At 39.5% G+C, this 20,547-nt stretch overlaps 1 protein-coding gene across 1 annotated transcript in view; it reads right to left on the bottom strand.

The window, feature by feature from the left end:
- Positions 1-6,757: 6,757 nt before the first annotated feature.
- The window catches only part of LOC106091771 (spondin-1), a 246,042-nt gene continuing 232,252 nt past the window's right edge, over positions 6,758-20,547 (bottom strand). The window contains exons 5-6 of the mRNA XM_059369134.1: positions 16,815-17,213; positions 6,758-6,969 (exon numbers count right to left, since the gene is read on the bottom strand). Of these exons, the coding sequence (XP_059225117.1) occupies positions 6,957-6,969; positions 16,815-17,213 (412 nt within the window). The 3' untranslated portion in view covers positions 6,758-6,956. The remainder of the gene's footprint in view (positions 6,970-16,814; positions 17,214-20,547) is intronic.

The following is a 20,547-nucleotide window of genomic DNA, read 5'->3' as shown; positions in this document are numbered from 1 at the left end:
CATGGCCTTAGGTCTCATATTCGCAGAGGCTGGCATTTACTGAATCTCTGTGTTAATGGTTCGGATAAGAATTTTCTGCAGTGCACCATGTCTGCTAGGGCATTGCAGAAAATTCTACATCCGAACCATTGACACACAGATTAAGTATCAGGCAGCCTTTGCGGATACGAGGCCTAAGACCATGGGAGAGTAGATAAAGGATAGGAGCAGGTAATAACATGCTCCAGTCTAGTTTCCACTCGGGGCAACGAAGAAAATCCGACTGGATTGGATAAGGTTTTCGATCGGACTACTGAGACAGGGGTTGAGATCGATTGCGAGAGAGTGGTGCCAATGTCGGAATCCTGGTTTGATGGAACTCAGGAGTTGTCAACTGGTAGTTCATGCTAAACTGATGACTCAAAGGTAGAGCTGGGGAACAAGTCTGAGTGTCTACCTTGGGCATCCAGATATCGAGTTCTGGTGCCGGTTGCCTAACTATAATAAAGTGCCGCAGGCGGAAAACTAGGCGTACACCAAATGAGTCTTGAATATCTTTAAGGAGAGTAAGTCGGTCGTCGTTGGCCGGCTTTCGCGGCCAACAGACACCGATACTTAGGTGGAAACATAATATCAAACATGAACCAACTTAGGAGCGTGGTATGGAAAACAATTAAGGGTTTTGTAAGTAGCAAGGAATTCCTAACATAGATTTTCGTTTTTGAGGTTGCAAATGCAAATTTGGCCATGAACATTCCATTAGGGAACAAGGGCAAACTTCTTCCATACCAATGAGTGCTGTCCGATTCAAGTTTAAGCTCAATGATAAGCGACCACCTTTTTATAGCCGAGACGGAATGGCGAACCGCAGTACAACACCTCTTTGCGGAGAATTTTTTTACATGACTGCCATACCAAATGGTACAGTACTTCCCAAATTTCGCCACTGTTGAAAATTTTCATGATGTTCTCGCCAGGATTCGAAACCAGGCTTTCAGCGTCATCCGATTTGTCTGAAATGTTATGCATGGTGTTCTGTTATGACTTTCAATAACTGTGTCAAGTATGGTCTAAAACGGTCAAGAATCTGATACAGCTCCCATATAAACCGATCTCCCGATATGACTTCTTGAGCCCCTGGAACCCGAATGTTTTGTCCGATTTTGTTGAAATTTTGCCCATAGTGTTCTGTTACAACTCCTAACAACTGTGCTAAGTATGGTTCAAATCGGTCAGGAACATGATATAGCTCCCATATAAACCGATCTCCTGATTTGACTTCTTGAGCTCTTATAAGCCGGGACTTTTATCCGATTTGGCTGAAATTTTTCATATAGTGTTCTGTTATGACTCTAAACAACTGTGCAAGGTACGGTCCAAGTCGGTCTATAACCAGATATAGCTTCCATTTTTTAAGCAGAATCCTTGGTGGTGGGTTCCCAAGATTCGGGCCGGCCGAATTTATTACGCTATTACTTTTTTAAGGTTACTTTTTAGTATTTAGGCATAAGGCCGATTTATATCCGCATCCTATGTTCAACCCAACCTAACATAAACTAAGTCGGCCGTTAGGGCACAACCAGGACGGTTAAGGAGTTATGGAGGTTAAGAAGGAGATTAAGTCTTCTTTGTGTATGTCAGGCTCCGCATTGCTTTTGTTCCTTGTCATAGTGGAGTAAGGAAGAATAAGAGTGCAGACATCTTGGCGGTAAGTTCCTAATAGATGTCACTACACAGACTAATACACATGCAAATTTGTCCAAGAACTTACCATAGAGGAACAGGAAAAACTTCAGTGAGTGTTGTCTAATTCAAGTGCGAGGTCTCTTTGGGGAGAAGTTTGTACAGGTCATAGTTAACCAAAAATATCGCCAGCATTAGGAGATAATAACAACAGCTAAAATGTTTTTCGGATATTCTCGCCAGCATTCGAACCGAGGCGTTCAACGCCATAGGCGCACATACTAGCCTCTGAGGTAGCCTACATAGATTGAATTATTCCCAGATAATTCCTCCTCGGCTATGATCCCCAGATATATCTTCAGAAATTTGGCAGCTTTAATTGGAACGGTCCTCAGTGACTCTGCGTTAGCGAACATACTGCAACCCCGTTCTGTATGAGGCTATTGTGAGTGAGTTGGCGAGATGTTGATGAATAGCATCCTCTTTTTATCGCTAAGGTTCCTGTTCTTATCCATATTAAGGGTTTTATCATCCTAAAGGATAATAGTCTCCTTTTGTATATAATCAATATTAGCCATATGTTTGCAGCCCGAGATAGTCCCTAATACCAAGTTTGAACACTTCTTTAGGTTTCTTCACACACTGGAGCTGGACAATTTGCTATCGATCGGTCAATCGCCTTAAAAGTTGTCTCTAAGGATACTTTGTCCATTCCAAAAGGGCAGTCGATCGAAGATTTGATGACTTTGATCTTTTTTCCATCCTTTCGCATATTGCAGAGGCATGGATTGACATCGAGAAGAGGTTGTCGAGGATCATCTCCAAAAACTTTGGGTATTTCACTGACTGAATTCTTTGTCCAACGACCACTTCTGCGACCTTACTTGTTCTGGTGATGAACATTGTCGGTGATGATATTGTGGACTAGATTTTTAGTAACTATTCCTGAAAAATTCCTCCAGATGCCTGAGATAAACATTAATCCGATCGTGCAGCCTATCAATGACATTGCCCCTCGCTACTATTAAGCCGTCATTCTGATATGACATTATTCTATAGCCTGGAGGGCCTTGGAGTGGTAGATGTTAGACAGGATCGGGTAGATTGCACCCCTCGAGGGAACTTCCTATATAATGGCTTCGACTTCGCATTGCTGAACTCTACGTGTGAATGTCTACCGCATTGTAGATCACAATTCACCTCTTCGTCGAGTTTGAGATATCAGGATCGATAGCGTCGTTGAACAATGTGGAGTGCTTGTCCTATCATGTACTATTAAAAGGTCAATGGCCACGATGATAGTTTGTTTAATTGGTTTTGCATCCCGTGATAGTATTGTTGCTGATCTTTGCATCTGACAGAATCTCAGTAGAATATGGAAATAGGGTAGTAGGAGGTAGGTATGATCTGTTGTAAGTAAACTGACGTCGACAAACTTGTGGTGATGCGTAGCCTTTTTACACAGTGGAGGTAACCATACAGTGAAACGGCCGAAAGGGCTACGAAGGTTCTATGGAGATCCGAATAGAGTCTAATATTGAGAGGTGGTAAAAATCATATCTGTATGGCTTTCGGCATCATTACGGGACATATAAGACATCTATGCGCAGCTCGATGACACACTGGAGCATTTCCTTTCTCCTTGCCTTCATTTCGCGATAGGGGACGTCGCTTATCCTGGAGTTGAGTAAGTATTTATTCGGACTTCTGATAGGTGGCCACCATAGCGCAGAGGTTAGCATATCCACCAATGACGCTGAATACCTGGGTTCGAATCCTGGCTAGAACATCAGAAAAAGTTTTCTGCGGTGGTTGTCTTCTTCAAATGTTGGCGACATTTTTAATGTACTATGACATGCATAGAAGCCATGTAAAAACTTTTCCTGAAAGTGGTAGTGCACTCAAGCACCCCGTTAAGATTCGGCTATAAAACGGATGATCCTTATCATTGAGATTAAAATTAGAATAGGACAGCACTCATTAATATGTGTGAAGTTGGCTCTATAGGCTGTGCGTTGGCGAGGAGGAGTTGGGGACTGTCAAGTACCTTTTGTGTCGCTGCCCCGCCATTGCGAGGAGAAGACACAAGGCACTGGGTAAACACCTCATTCCATATCCATAACCTGTTATAGTTGCCATATAAACCGATCTTGAATCTTGATTTCTTGAACCACGAGAGCACGCAATTTTTAACCGATTTGGTTGATATTTGGAATAAGATGTTTTATTTATGATTTTTAACAACTGTGTCAAGTATGGGTGAAATCGGTGCATAACCTGATACAGCTCTCATATAAACCGATCAGGAGTCTTGACTTCTTGAGCCTTTAGAGGGCGCAAATTCCATCCGATTTCGTTGGAATTTTGTATGACGTGTTTTGTCATGACTTTCAACAACTGTGCAAAGTATGGTTTAAATTGGTCCATAACCTGATATAGCTGCCATATAAAGCGATCTTGGATCTTGACTTCTTGAGCCTCTAGAGGGCGCAATTATTATCTGATTTGGGTGAAATTTTGTACAACGGGTTCTCCTATGACCTTCAACATACGTGTCAAATATGGTCTGAATCGATCAGTTAGTTTTTATACCCACCACCGAAGGATGGGGGTATATTCATTTTGTCATTCCGTTTGCAACACATCGAAATATCCATTTCCGACCCTATAAAGTATATATATTCTTGATCAGCGTAAAAATCTAAGACGATCTAGCCATGTCCGTTCGTCTGTCCGTCTGTCTGTTGAAATCACGCTACAGTCTTTAAAAATAGAGATATTGAGCTGAAATTTTGCACAGACTCTTTTTTTGTCCATAAGCAGGTTAAGTTCGAAGATGGGCTATATCGGACTATATCTTGATATAGCCCCCATATAGACCGATCGGCCGATTTAGGGTCTTAGGCCCATGAAAGCCACATTTATTATCCGATTTTGTTGAAATTTGGGACAGTGAGTTGTGTTAGGCCCTTCGACATCCTTCGTCAATTTGGTTTATATCGGTCCAGATTTGGATATAGCTGCCATATAGACCGATCCTCCGATTTAGGGTCTAAGGCCCATAAAAGCCAAATTTATGGTCCGATTTCGCTGAAATTTGGGACAGTGAGTTGCCTTAGTCCCTTTGACATGTTTCTTTAATTTGGTCTAGATCGGTTCAGATTTGAATATAGCTGCCATATAGACCGATTCTCCGGTTTAGGGTCTTAGGCCCACAAAAGCCACATTTATTATCCGATTTTGATGAAATTTGGGGCAGTGAATTGTGTAAGGCCCATCGACACCCTTCGTTAATTTGGCTCAGATCGGTCCAGATTTGGATATAGCTGCCATATAGATCGATCCTCCGATTTATGGTGTAAGGTCCATAATAACCACATTCATTATCCGATTTTGCTGAAATTTGGGAGAGTGAGATGTGTTAGGCCCTTTGACATATTTCTTCAATTTGGTCCAGATCGGTTCAAATTTGGATATAGCTGCCATATAGACCGATTTCTTGATTTATGGTTTTGGGCCCATAAAATGCTCATTTATTGCCCGATGTCCCCGAAATTTGGAACAGTGAGTTAAGTTAAGCCCCTTGACATACTTCTGCAATATCGCACAGATCGGTCTAGATTTGGATATAGCTGCCATATAGACCGATATCTAGGTTTTAGGTTTTGGGGCCATAAAAGACGCATTTATTGTCCGATTTCGCTGAAATTTGAGACAGTGAGTTTGGTTAGGCTCTTCGACGTCCTTCTTCAATTTGGCCCAGATCGGTCCAGATTTGAATATAACTGTCATATAGACCGATCTCTGGATTTAAGGTTTAGGGCCCATAAAAGAGGCATGTATTGTCCGATTTCGCCGAAATTTGGGACAGTGCTTAGCGTTAGGCTCTTCGACATGTTTATGCAACTTGGCCCAAATCGGTCCAGATTTCGATATAGCTGCCATGTAGACCGATATCTCGATTTAAAGTCTTGGCCCCATAAAATGCGCATTTATAATCCGATTTCACTGAAATTTGACATAGTGACTTATGTTCGGCTTTTCGACATCCGTGTCGTATATTATTCAGATCGGTATGAGGTATATGAGTATAAGGTATGAAATTTTCACCGATTTTTGATGAAAGGTGGATGTACACATATACCCGAGCTGGTGGGTATCCAAAGTTCGGCCCGGCCGAATTTAACGCCTTTTTACTTGTTTTAATTTTATTTCCTGAAAAAAAAAATATTTTTTGTTTTGTTGTTATTATTATTTTTGTCATAAATTTATTTTTGTCATAAATTTTCAAAAAAAAAAAAAAAAAAATATTATAAAAATACGAAAATTTTCATTAAAAGCCAAATCTCTTGGCTTTTCCTCTGGTTATGATTCCCTCTCTTTTCTGGGGGGTTTTTTGTAACTTTACTAAAATGTCTTATTTTGTACCACTACGAACTTTACATGAGTGTATATAAATGTATTAGGCGAACAAAAAAATAAACATGATTAAAATAATATTGGGTCAGAGAAGCAGTAGTTTTTTGAGAGTTTTAATGGCATTTAAGTTGATAAATTACCTTCCAGTAATCCCTTCTTTAATAAAAATAAAATTAAAAGTTTTTAGTTATGGCAAATAAAGTTTTTTTTTTACGAATCTCTTTGTTCTTGGTAATAAAATAAAACAATATTTTTTTTTAAGTTTTCAAGTTTTTTTTTTTATTTTGTTGTGAATTTTTTGGTTATATATTGTCCATGGTGTCGTGTTGTCTGATAACAAAAAAACAAAAACAGCTTCAAATCAAAATTATTTCATTCTGTTCGCAGTTATATTTGATTTGTTACAGTTGTTCAAATGAAAATGTTTTGCCAAATATTCCATGAATCTTTTACTTTTTTGAAGTGTCAATTCATTTTTGCTCGTTATCGGTGTTTTTTTTTTGTCGAAAAAAAATCTATGATGATTTTAATGCCTTAATTCTTCGCTCTCTTTGTGTGTATATGTCTGTGTATTTACCTAAAATCTAGATTTAATTTTTTTTGTGTTTGGTTTCCATCTATGTAAATTTTTTAAGTTAAATTAATACAGTTTTTGTATAGTAAATATTTATATATATTTGTTTTGAATATTTTTTCTTTTTCGCTTTTATTTCTATTTTGATGTGTTGGGGGCTTTTTGGGACTGTTGTTTGTGTTTGTGTTTATGTTTGTGGTTTTTCTTTTTCGTATTTATACTTATTCTGTGTTTCTATTTTTGTTAAAAATAATACGCCTTTTTGAAAGAGGTTTTACACGGTTGGTTGTCCATATGAGATTCATGTGTCAGACCTGCAATGAGTAAAACATATAAAAAATGTTAAAAAACCTATTGAACTTCATATGATGTTTTTGCATAAATTTTATTAGATGAATTGCTGATAATAATATTTGGCGTTATTGGTTTATTTCATTGATTCACAGAAAAAAAAGTTATATAAAACCAAAAGCCATTTATTTGCTATTAAATTAAGCCGTTTTGATAAGCATGTCAAAGACAAATTAAATGACACTAAAACCTTTAATTAAGTTTTTAAAATTATGGGATTTATAAAACTAATCTGAAGCTTGAAATAAAAACAAACAAAACGCGTTGAGTTTGATGGGGACGAATTTTGGATACCCATCACCATGGGTGATGACTTTTATACAACCTTGTTTCTTGGGCCTTGTTGAGCCGGGTTGAACTTAGGATACCCACCACCTCGGGTATATATGTAAACCACCTTTCATCAGAAACCGGTGAAAATTGCATACCTTATAGCCCATAGCAGTTATATCGAAATATGAGCCCATTTGGACCAAATACTAATCGGTACAAGTCATTGTTCAATTGTGTGTAATAAAATATTGGTCATTTTAGTAGCTATATTAAAAAATAAACCGATCTGAACCATATACGACACGCATGTCGAAAAGCCTAATATAAGTCACTATGTCAAATTTCAGTGAAATCGGTTTACAAATGCGCCTTTTAGGGGGCCAAGACTTTAAATCGAGAGATCAGTCTACATGGCAGCTATACCCAAATCTGCAGCGATTTGAGCCAAGTTGCAGAAAAATTTCGAAGAGCCTAACACAATGCACTGTCCCAAATTTCCGCAATATCGGACAATAAATGCGCTTTTATGGCCCCAAAACCTAAAACCGAGAGATCGGTCTATATGGCAGCTATATTCAAATCTGGACCGATCTGAGTGAAATTGAAGAAGCATGTCGAAGAGTCTAACACCAAGCACTGTCCCAAATTTCAGCGAAATCAGACAATAAATGCGCTTTTTATGGCCCCAAAACCTAAAACCGAGAGATCGGTCTATATGGCAGCTATATCCAAATCTGAACCGATCTGTTCCATATTGTAAAAGTATGTCAAGGGGCATAACTTAACTAACTGTTCCAAATTTCGGCAACATCGGACAATAAATGCGCCTTTCATGGACCCAAAACCTTAAATCGAGAATTGGATCTATATGGCAGCTATATCCTAATCTGAACCGATCAGGGTCAAATAAAAGGAAAATGGCGAAGGGCCTAAGACAAATCACTGTCCAAATTTCGGTGACGTTGGACAATAAATGCTTCCTTTATGGGCCGAAAACCTGAAGTCGAGCGATCGGTCTATATGGCAGCTATATTCAAATGTGGACCGATCTGAGCCGAAATGAAGAAAGATGTCGAAGGGCCTAACACAACTCACCGTCCCACATTTCAGCAAAATCGGATAATAAATGTGGCTTTGATGGGCCTAAGACCCTAAATCGGCAGATCGGTATATATGGGGTCTATATCCAAATCTGTACTGATCTGGGCCAAATTAACGAAGGATATCGAAGAGCTCAACACAACTCACTGTCCCAAATTTCAGCAAAATCGGATAAAAAATGTGGCTTTTATGGGCCTAAGACTTTAAATCGGAGGATCGGTCTATATGGCAGCTATATCCAACTCTGGACCGATCTGGGCCAAATTGCAGAAGGATGTCGAAGGGCCCAACACAACTTATTGTTACAAATTTCAGCAAAATCGGATAATAAATGTGGCTTTTAAGGGTCTAAGACCCTAAATCGGAGGATCGGTCTATATGGCAGCTATATCCAAATCTGAACCGATCTGAGCCAAATTGACGAAGGATGTTGAACGGCCTAACACAACTCACTGTCCCAAATTTCAGCAAAATCTGATAATAAATGTGGCTTTGATGGGCCTCAGACCCTAAATTGGGGGATCGGTCTATATGGCAGCTATATCTAAATCTTGACCGATCTGGGCCAAATTGACGAAGGATGTCGAGGGGCCTAACACAACTCACTGTCTCAAATTTCAGCAAAATCGGATAATAAATGTGGCTTTGATGGGCCTAAGGCCATAAATCGGCGGATCGGTATATATGGGGGCTACATCAAGATATAGTCCGATATAGCCCATCTTCGAACTTAACCTGCTTATAGGCAAAAAAAGAATCTGTGCAAAGTTTCAGCTCAATATCTTTATTTTTAAAGACTGTAGTGTGATTTCAACAGACAGACGGACGGACATGGCTAGATGGTCTTAGATTTTACGCTGATCAAGAATATATATACTTTATAGTGTCGAAAATGGATATTTCAATGTGTTGCAAACGGAATGACAAAATGAGTGTACCCCCATCCTTCGGTGGTGGGTATAGAAACAATATCCAGTGGCCTAACACAACTCACTGTCCCGAATTTCAGCAAAATCAGATAATAAATATGGCTTTTATGTGCCTAAGACCTTAAATTGGTGGATCGGTCTATATAGGAGCTATATAAAAATTTAGTGCGATATAGCCCATATTTGAACTGAACAAACAAAACACATTGAGTTTTGATAGGGACGAATTTTGGATACCCATCACCACGGGTATTCAAAATTCGATAACATATGTATATCCCCAGCTCAATTTGATTTTCGGCTAGTAAATACCTTTTATTGAACCCCATTTAGCCGTGATTGACAAATATTCACATTTTGGGATGTGTTTTGTGGGAAGACAACCTCCTATCACTTTAACCTCATTTTTAATACCATAATCGTAATCAACTCCCGAATACTTTTTATTTGAGTCCCATATTATCATGATCGTCAAATATGCCCACTTGGGACTGTTTTGTTTTTGGGCGGTAATTACACCCAATTTGTTAAAAAGTGTTATTTTTTTGGAGTTTTATTTTTGGGAGCGGTTGTTGTGACCAAAGTGAGACAGGTTAGACGGAGGAGCTTTGGAAACGAGAATTTGCTATGGTGAGGAGGAGCAAGGGGAAGAAGGGGAGTGTAGGAGGTGGGGGGACCTCGGATGGTGGCATTAGCACCGATTCGTCGGTGGCTCGTGCTGGAGGAATGATGAGGAAGGAGTCAGTGGACTTGTTGTCCAGTGGCAGTGGAGTCGAGGATGGGAAGCGCCTGAAACTGGGTTCGCCTGGTGTGACGGTTGGCAAGGGGGGGAAGGTGGTGGCAGGTGGTGAATTGCCATCTGGTAGTCGGAGGACAGCTGGTGGGGTTGATGGCGCTGGTGGTAGTGCCAGTGCGGCGGCGGTGGTTGATGGCGGTGCTAGTGTTACCAGTGAAGGTGGGGGTCCATCGACTCCGCGGAAGGCGGAGCAGCGGGTGAGTAGGGCTCGCAGGCGTGTATTTGCACCGTTGGGGGAGCAAGGCGTCACGGTAGGGGAGATGAAGGAGGTGACGGATGCCTTGCTGGGTGCTGTTTATGAGGCTGGTGTGAGTGGGAGTATGGCGAGAAGGGTTATCCAGTATACTGGCCAGTATGAAGAACTATTCATGAGGCTGATGCTGGATAACGAGGCTATGAAGGGTAAGCTGTCGGCTTATGAGGCGATGGCTAGTCGCGGCGCGTTGGTGAGTGGGTGTCAGCCTGTTGTTGCCCCCGCCGCTGTGAACGCGAGAACTGGCACATTTGCTGCCCCCGCTGCCCACGGTATTCTACTCTTAAATACCTTTCATAAGATACCCATACTGTCCCAATTGGTAAACATATCCGTACGGGTGGGTTTTTGGATGGGGCGTCCCCCCATGTTATTTGACTCCAACATAAGACCAATTTCGAGTTTTTGAGGTATCATAAGGTGGCATATCACATTTCGCTTTAATCGGTGCACCCATCGCCAAGATCTGGCGATTTTGAAAAAGAGGTAAGGGGGGGGGGGTCCACCCTACCTAATTTCATGAAAATCGGATCAGTTTTTGAGTCTTCACGGAACAGACAAACAAACTGACAAAGCTCAACCATTTAATTTTTATATCCAACCACCAAAGAATGGAGGTATATTCATTTTGTCATTCAAAACATCAATTTCTTGATCATCTTAAAAATTTAAAACGATCTAGTCTTGTCCGTCCGAATGAGATATGAAACCGAAACTTTGAAAAGATTCTTTTTTCCATAGGCAATTAATTTCGAAGATGAGCTATATTAAATTTTATCTTGATATAGCCCCAACATAGACCGATCTGCCGATTTATTATCCGATTTAGCTGCAATTTTGTTGTGTTAGGACTTTCGACATCCTTCCAGAATTTGGCCCAGATCGCTCCAGATTTGGATGTAAAGGGTAAGTTTTTAAGAGCCTTAAGAAAGTTTTTCCAAAAAGACATAAAATTGAGAAAAATTGGAAAAATGTGTGAAATCTTATTGTGAATCTTGGAATGTATTGGAATATATTTGTATTTTATTATGATAAAACCCATACAAAAGACAGTGTCTTATATAAAGCATGGGATAGTAAATTGATAAATACAATGAGTTCAACAAGTTTTCATTTAAATAGAACAATAATTGATACAAAATATTTAACAACTCAAGCAAAGTTACTGATACAATATTTAAGTTAAAAAAAGGTTTAAACAAAATAAAAAAAAAGAAGAAAAAGAAACTTTAAAGAAAATTTAACAGTTTAATCAAAGTTACTAATAAAATAAATTTAAAAAAATAGTTATAAAAAAAACAAAACAAATAATTAATTAAAATGATTATAAATCAAAGATTTGAACTGTCGTTCATTACTTATAATTTGAATACTATTGGGAAGATTATTCCAGAGACGTATAGCATTAACAAAGAACTGTTGTTCAGATACACGATATTGATGACGTATTTGTATTACTTGTTTACCTCTTGTAGAGTTGGCAAAACGCAAAACAGAAGCCAGATATGACGGTTCATTGGTATAAATTCTCTTGTGGATCATTTGCAACAAGCGTATCTTAAGGAACGAGTTAAAAGAGACACCAATACTTGTCTGGCAAAGTCAGATACCCGGTCTCTTCTACGCAAACCAAAAATGTATCTAACGACATCGTTAAAGGCCACGTGCAATTTATTCCTATGAGTTACATCACAACCGTAAAAAACCTCGCAAGAGTATAATAGTTTCGGCAGAATAAATGTCCTAGCCAAAAGCATTCTTATTGACAAAGGGGTATACTGTCGACTCATATATAAGTTTCGTAAAACGCCGTAGGTCCTGCCCACTGTCATACTGACATGATTCTTCCATGAAAGTCTATCATCAAACTCCAAACCAAGGTTTCTTGCAGATGAAACAATCTCAATTGGGGCTCCAGCAATTGCCACATCAAGATTGGGCGGCATTGTCACCCGATTCCTACCAATTACAAGGCACTTTGACTTTATTGGATTTAAAAGTAGTCCGTTGGCGTTTGCCCATGTGTTTATCCTATCCAAGTCATTATTTAGTCGAAGTACGCCATCGATCAACCTCCCCGGCGAGGAGCTCATATACAGCTGTACGTCGTCGGCATACATATGAATACCACAGTTGGGCAACTGTCCAGGAAGGTCATTGCTATATAAGGAAAAAAGGAGTGGGCCCAATACAGACCCCTGTGGAACACCTCTTGAGACTGGAAGATAACTAGAGCAGCGGCTATCAACACATACCGATTGGCTTCTATTCGTAAGATAGGAATATATAAGATCCGTTGTTCTTTCAGAAAATTTAAATAAATGTTTCAGTTTAAGGCAAAGTATATTGGGATCAACGGAATCAAAAGCTTTCGAATGATCTAAAAGAACAAGAAAGGCAACTTTATCGCTATCAATATCACTCCTTACATCTTCAACTACTTTCAAAAGTGCAGTAGTGCAACTGTGCTTTGGCCGGAAACCAGATTGAAAATCTGTTAGCAGCGAATTATTCGCAATATATTCAGATATTTTCCGGTTGACTAGAGTCTCAAATATCTTAGAGACGAATGGAAGTATTGCTATTGGCCTAAATTCCTGGTTATTCTTATTGGGACTATCCTTGCCCGTTTCCAAGACTGTGGATAGCAACTCCTTAAAATAATATTGTTAAAAAGATGGCACATATACGGAAGAATAAAGGGTAGAATTATCCTAAAAAATCTTGGGTCAATACCATCACAATCAATGGCATTAGACTTAATTGATTCTACAGCGCTAACGATATCGCTTTGTTCAAAACGCTCAAGATCAAAACGTAGGTCTGGTGAGGTGTTGTTACTACTATGGTTTACGTTACTAAATTCACTGTCGTAGAAATGTACGTTTGGCTCAGGAAAAGATATGTTCAAGAAACTCCTATTAATCTCATCTTAATCAACATGTCTATCAATTGATGCATTATCACTTCCTATTCCAATTGACTTAATATGTCTCCAAGTATCTTTCGTGTTCAATGCCTCTTGAAATTTACGACTAAAATAAGCTATTTTCTTCGTCTTTATACAAGAAGTGGTCTGATTCCTCGCACGCTTGTAATCATTAAAGAGTTCAGGTGTTCTAAAACGCTTCCATCGAGAGTACGCACAATCTCTTTTACGTATCAATACTTTAATATCATTATCAAACCACTGATTCCCATTCGAAAAAACAGTTCGGGTCTTCATCGGAACACATTTGTCGAAAATCTGACTCACATTATGTTAAAGAAATGCAATCTGTTCATCTACGCAAGACATGCCATAAAGTTTCTGCCACTCAACGGTGCCAATTTCACAAAGTAGTGAGTTATAATCAATGTTTCTATAGTCTCTGTACGTATATGTTATACTTGTATATTCCATTGGAACGCCATAAGTCAAACAAGTAAAAAGCCGTTAAGTTCGGCCGGGCCGAACTTTGGATACCCACCACCTCGGGAATATATGTAAACCACCTTTCATTCGTTGGAAATTTCATACCTTATGTCCCATATCAGTTATATCAAAATATGTTCCGATTTGGACCAAATACTAAAAGTACACTAGCTATATCTAAAAATAAACCGATCTGAACCATATACGATACGGATGTCAAAAAGCCTAACATAAGTCACTGTGTCAAATTTCAGTGAAATCGGATTATAAATGCGCCTTTTATGGGGCCAAGACCTTAAATCGCGATATCGGTGTATATGGCAGCTATATTCAAATCTCGACCGATCTGGGCAAAATTGAAGAAGGACTTCGAAGAGCCTTACCAAACTCACTGTCTCAAATTTCAGCGACATCGGACAATAAATGCGTCTTTTATGGCCCCAAAACCTAAAACGTAGATATCGGTCAATATGGCAGCTATATCCAAATCTGAACCGATCTGTGCGATATTGCAGAAGTATGTCAAGGGGTTTAACTTAAGTCACTGTCCCAAATATTGGCGACATCGGATAATATATAAGCATTTTATGGGCCCAAAACCATAAATCAAGAAATCGGTCTATATGACAGCTATATCCAAATCTGAACCGATCTGGGCCAAATTGAAGAAAGATGTCGAAAGGCATAACATAACTCACTGTCCCAAACTTCAGCAAGATCGGATAATAAATGTGGCTTTTATGGGACTTAGACCCTAAATCGGATGATCGGTCTATATGTCAGCTATATCCAAATCTGGACCGATCTGAGCCAAATTCACGGAGGATGTCGAAGGGCCTAACGCAACTCACTGTCCCAAATTTCAGCGAAATCGGATAATAAATGTGGCTTTTATGGGACTTAGACCCTAAATCGGATGATCGGTCTATATGGCAGCTATATCCAAATCTGGACCGATCTGAGCCAAATTCACGGAGGATGTCGAAGGGCCTAACACAACTCATTGTTCCAAATTTCAGCAAAATCCGATAATAAATGTGGCTTTTATGGGCCTAAGACCCTAAATTGGCATATCGGTCTATATGGCAGCTATATCCAAATCTGGACCGATCTGAGCCAAATTAACGGAGGATGTCGAAGGGCCTAACGCAACTCACTGTCCCAAATTTCAGCGAAATCGGATAATAAATGTGGCTTTTATGGGACTTAGACCCTAAATCGGATGATCGGTCTATATGGCAGCTATATCCAAATCTGGACTGATCTGAGCCAAATTCACGGAGGATGTCGAAGGGCCTAACACAACTCATTGTTCCAAATTTCAGCAAAATCCGATAATAAATGTGGCTTTTATGGGCCTAAGACCCTAAATTGGCATATCGGTCTATATGGCAGCTATATCCAAATCTAGACCGATCTAAGCCAAATTGACGGAGGATGTCGAGGGGCCTAACACAACTCACTGTCCCAAATTTCAGCAAAATCGGATAATAAATGTGGCTTTTATGGGCCTAAGACCCTAAATCGGCGGATCGGTCTATATGGCTGATATAGCCCATCTTCGAACTTAACCTGCTTATGGACAAAAAAAGAATCTGTGCAAAGTTTCAGCTCAATATCTCTATTTTTAAAGGCTGTAGCGTGATTTCAACAGACAGACGGACGGACATGTCTAGATCGTCTTAGATTTTTACGCTGATCAAGAATATATATACTTTATAGGGTCGGAAATGGATATTTCGATGTGTTGCAAACGGAATGACAAAATGAATATACCCCCATCCTTCGGTGGTGGGTATAATAAATCATGTTTTGAAAATAGGGGTGCCGATAATTGATCATATAACTTAACATCAGTCTTGGAACTTACGAAGAACAAGTCAATAAGAGTCTCTGTGTGTGGCAGTATTGGAATTAACAACATGCAACCCTATTGATTGCATGCTCCCCGTCAAATGTGTTTCTTCAAGCACATTACCACAGTCACCAGTGACTATAATATCATTATAATGACAATTTATATCCTCAAGTCTCTTCACCAAGTCATCATATTGCACTCTTTTGTTCGGACGGTATACAACCCCAACCAGAACTTTTCTACGCAAACAACGTACGTATTTCTACGCAATCGATAGTACGGTCCATATAATTTAATGTTTGAAGATTATCTCATGCAAATGTTGACTGTGACTACGTCTCAAATGTTCCATCCTCTTAGTCCAATTTTGGCACACTCTTTCCAATATTTCGGCCGCTCTCTCGAATGCTTCAGTCTTGGCTTCTAATTCGTCAGTTCAAACGGGCTTGTCTGTTTAGGAATTAGCTTTAACATAGTCCTACAAAAATAGTCTAAAGTCGTTAAATCGCAACGATCTAGTCGGCCAATTGACCGGTTCCGAAGGTGAAATAAAATGTTCACCGAACTCGTCTTTCAATAAGTCCATTGTTACGCGTTCTGTGTGGCATATGGTGCAGTCTTGTTGAAACCACATGTCATTTATGTCAAGCTCTTGCATTTTGGGCAAAAAAAAAGTTGGATATCATCTCGCGATAGCGCTCACCATTCACAGTTACCTTACGATTCGCATAATCTTTAAAGAAGTACGGCCCAATGATGCCACCAACCCATAAACCGCACCAAACTGTGACTTTTTCTGGATGCATTGGTAGCTCTTGCAATGCTTCTGGCTGATCTTCACACCCAAATTGACAATTCTGCTTATTTACGTACCCATTGAGCCAAAAATGAGGTTCATTGCTCAATGGAAGAAGCGTGCGATGAACTTTCTTAACAGAGCACGCATTTTGATAATAAGATTCAATAATTTGTTCGTTAGTAAGACGATTCATGGTTAAATTATAGACCAAACTGAAGATGTTTGGCAGTGAAACAAAACTCGAAACATGCGTGAGCTGTTTAAAGCAGTGTTGCCAAAAGATAATAGCTAAAAAATCACCCTTTATAAGCCTTTTTATTTGTTTTTTCGGCAATTGTTTGTTTTACAATTTTGATACTTTCTCGCATATATTGTTGAACTTACCAATTGAAATAGGTCTCGGGTGCATGGCAACCCTTTTCTGAACCACACCATTTTGACTCTTTCAACGGCGGACAGGGGCGACCACCCCGTTTGCCATGCTTAATGACTTTGCGATATCGATGCATTTCACCAATACCGCATGATTTGCTGCAGGCCGACCACTCAGACCAGTGGCTGACGCGGCAATCGCGTGGACGTTTCGTGCGACGTCTGCGATTTGTGGTTGCATAAGTATCCATTGCGGAGGAGGCGGATGAAGGCGCCAAAGAGGATGACGACGACGATGAGGCTGATTCTGATGATGATAAATCAGAGCGTCTATAGCTGTTGGCGATATTTTGCATGATGGCATTTTTATCGTTTTTCGGCACCACATTAAATGAAGCTGAATTGTTGTTCCTGTTGGAAGGAAAACAGAAAAATACCAAATATGCATTAAAACAAAATTAGAAATTTGAATTTTCAATAAATAAACACTTTTTTAATGTAAGAAAAAACTTTTTTGAGTAAAATTAGTTTTTTTTTTTTTTGGCTATTTGGGTATATTCATTGAGTCATTCCGTTTGCAACACATCGAAATATCAATTTCCGACCCTACAAAGTATATATATTTTGGATTGTCGTAAAATTCTAAGACGATTTAACGATGTCCCTGTGTCTGTCCGTCCGTCTGTTGTAATCACTCTACAGCCTTCAAAAATTGAGATATTGAGCTGAAATTTGGCACAGATACGTCTTTTTGATACATGCTGGTTAAGTTCTTGAACGGGCCAAATCGGACCAAATTTGGATATAGCTGCTATATAGACCGGTCTGCCGATAAAGGGTCTAATGCCCATAAAAGCTTAATTTTTTAACCGATTTCGCTGAAATTTTAAACAGTGAATAGCTTAAGAGCTCTAAAAATTGGACCCAAATATGGTTCAGGTCGGACTATATTTGGATATAGCTGCCATATAGACCGATCTGCCGATAAAGGGTCTGCAGCGCATAAAAGCTTTATTTTTTAACTGATTTCGCTGAAATTTGAAACAATGAGTAGCTTTACGCCACCCACCATCGGACCCAAATATGGTTCAGATCGGACTGTATTTTCATATAGCTGCCATATAGACCGATCTGTGGATAAAGGGTCTAATGCCCATAAAAGCCTTATTTTTTAACCGATTTCGATGAAATTTGAAACAATGAGTAGCATTGGGCCTCCCAACATAAAACCCAAATATGTTTTAGATCGGAAAATATTAGGATATAGCTGCCAATATGGTCCATATCGGGTTATATTTAGATTTAGCTGCCATATAGACCGATCTGCCGATAAAAGGTCTGAAGCCCATAAAAGCTTTATTTTTTAACCGATTTCGCTGAAATTTGAAGCAGTGAGTAGCTTTGGGCCTCCCAACATAATACCCAAATATGTTTCAGATTGGAATATAGTTGGATATAGCTGCTATATAGACCGATCTGCCGATAAAGGGACTAATGCCCATAAAAGCTTTATTTTTTAACCGATTAAGCTGAAATTTTAAACAGTGAATAGCTTTAGACCCTTCAACATTTGACTCAAATATGGTTCGGGTCGGACTATATTTGAATATAGCTGCCATATATACCGCTCTATCGATAAAGGGTCTGGACCCTATAAAAACTTTATTTATGACTCGATTTCGCTGGAATTTGAAACAGTGAACCTCTTGATATCCGAGACTTAATATGGTTGAGGTCGGACTTTATTTAGATATAGCTGCCGTGTAGACGGAACCAATGACGTGCTCGTAAAACTGTGCCTTGCTGGACAGTCCATCCGTGGACTCGGTCTCTTTAGCCTCAGGTAACGCCACCAAGGAAGAAGCAACCCAACCCAAGGAAAATAAAACCTATGTTAGTTTAAAATCCACATACCTGAAGTATTTTTATTCCCCATACTTCCTCTCAACAACTCCCGACCAACATTGTGCGAAATGTTAGAGTGGTTTGACCGAATTTATGTTTAATTGTTCTGCAACAATTAACCCTTTGTTCTGGTTTCAACCCAGAAGTCGGATTGACGCAAGGTGCCAATTATTCCAATCAGTTCTTCCCAGTACTAAGTACTAAGGCCAGTGTTCAGTATCAAAATGTCGGCTTTGCTCGACCTTGCTCGTTTGGAGTTATGTCGTTGCCTTTTCAATATGTGTAATTGCCTTAGAATATTTTAATCACTTCTGCAATGACAACTTGATTGACTCACATGTCCTTGTCCTCCTTATTTTGTATGTCAATGTGACTTTCACTTTGTGTACGTTCTTGTGTTTTACTGCAATTATATTTGTGTGTTTGTAAATGTCTATGGCTCTTGGGTGTTTTCTTGCTTGAATTCCATTTACAGGACATCAAAAATAATTTCCAATTTTCCAATTTTCTTTAACAATGTTTGTTTTCTTTTATACCCACCACCGAAGGGTGGAGGTATATTCATTTTGTCTATCCGTATATACTGCATCGATATTTTCATTTCCAACCTTGTAAAGTAACTACAAATATTTCTGGTAGAAAATTCCATGGACCTGGTCCGTCCGTCTGTACTTTCACCTGTCTGTTAAAATCGCGTTCAGTTTTCCAAAGTGAAGATATTGACAAGAAACTTTGCATAGAGTTGCCTGTTTGGGCAAAGATCACTTAATTTTTGAATATTTGTTTTTGTTCCTCTTTCGAGACGAGCTCAATGATTGGAGATTTTCTTTGCAAATGGAAAAGGTACGGCAGAGATCGCAACACACACCAATCATAATGAGACGCGTTTTGTTATTTGGTAAGAATAACTCATCGGCCACATTAGCTGTGAAGGCTTCAAGGACCGTAGGTTGGTATGTTGTACATTAGTACCCAATTTATTGCGAAAACGCCTCTATGATATTAATACCACTTTAGCCACGCTCGACAACCCTCTCTGTTAGCCGTACTTTTCCCAATGCATGCGTTTTTGAGTAATGACAGATTTTTTGTCTGCACAATTACACTACTCCCATGGCATACACATGATTCTGTGCATCTGTTGGAAGTTGTATTGATGACCATTGATGCTGTGCCTCAACTGATTTTGCAAAATCGTCATTTGACCTATTGTGATATTGAGACAAGCTTAAGCATTAGTGGGACCAGCATACATTCAAAATTACATGAACATTTGACCGTCAAAAAAATGTGTTTGCGTTGAATCCCACACAATTAGTCAAACGTTAAAAAAAAGGTGTCGACTGGTGGAAAGAAATGCTCCAAATATACGAAAGCGGTGCTTCGAAACACGCCTACGACATCGTAATAGGTGATGAATCTTTTATTTACGCGTATGAGCCCGAAAGTAAATGGTCGTAGACTGTACGCGTGTTTCAAGATGAGCCAAATCCCACAAAAGTTGGTCGCGCTCGAAGCACTTCCAAGCATATGATCGCCTGTTTTTTTTCGGAAAAACTGCACATGTCGCGGTGCTTCGAAACACGATCGCGGTGCTTCGAAACACGCCTACGACGATTTTACTTGTTGGAAGAAGCGAAGGCCCTATGGCCGTTCATCGACCGGAGGAGGATGAGGGAATTGCTGGCCTTCGATAAGAGGTCGATGAGTACTTTGATAGGGGTCATAACCGGACACTGGGCCATAGGCCGCATGGCGGCGCGCATGAGGTTACCGCACAATGACTTCTGTAGGAGTTGTCTCGATGAGGATGAGAAGGACACTATTGAGCACTTGCTTT

The sequence above is a fragment of the Stomoxys calcitrans genome, chromosome 5, assembly GCF_963082655.1.
Source record: "Stomoxys calcitrans chromosome 5, idStoCalc2.1, whole genome shotgun sequence".
Classification (NCBI taxonomy): Eukaryota; Metazoa; Arthropoda; class Insecta; order Diptera; family Muscidae; genus Stomoxys; species Stomoxys calcitrans.
The sequence above is the reverse complement of the archived record's forward strand: the minus strand, read 5'-3'. Positions and strand labels throughout refer to the sequence as shown.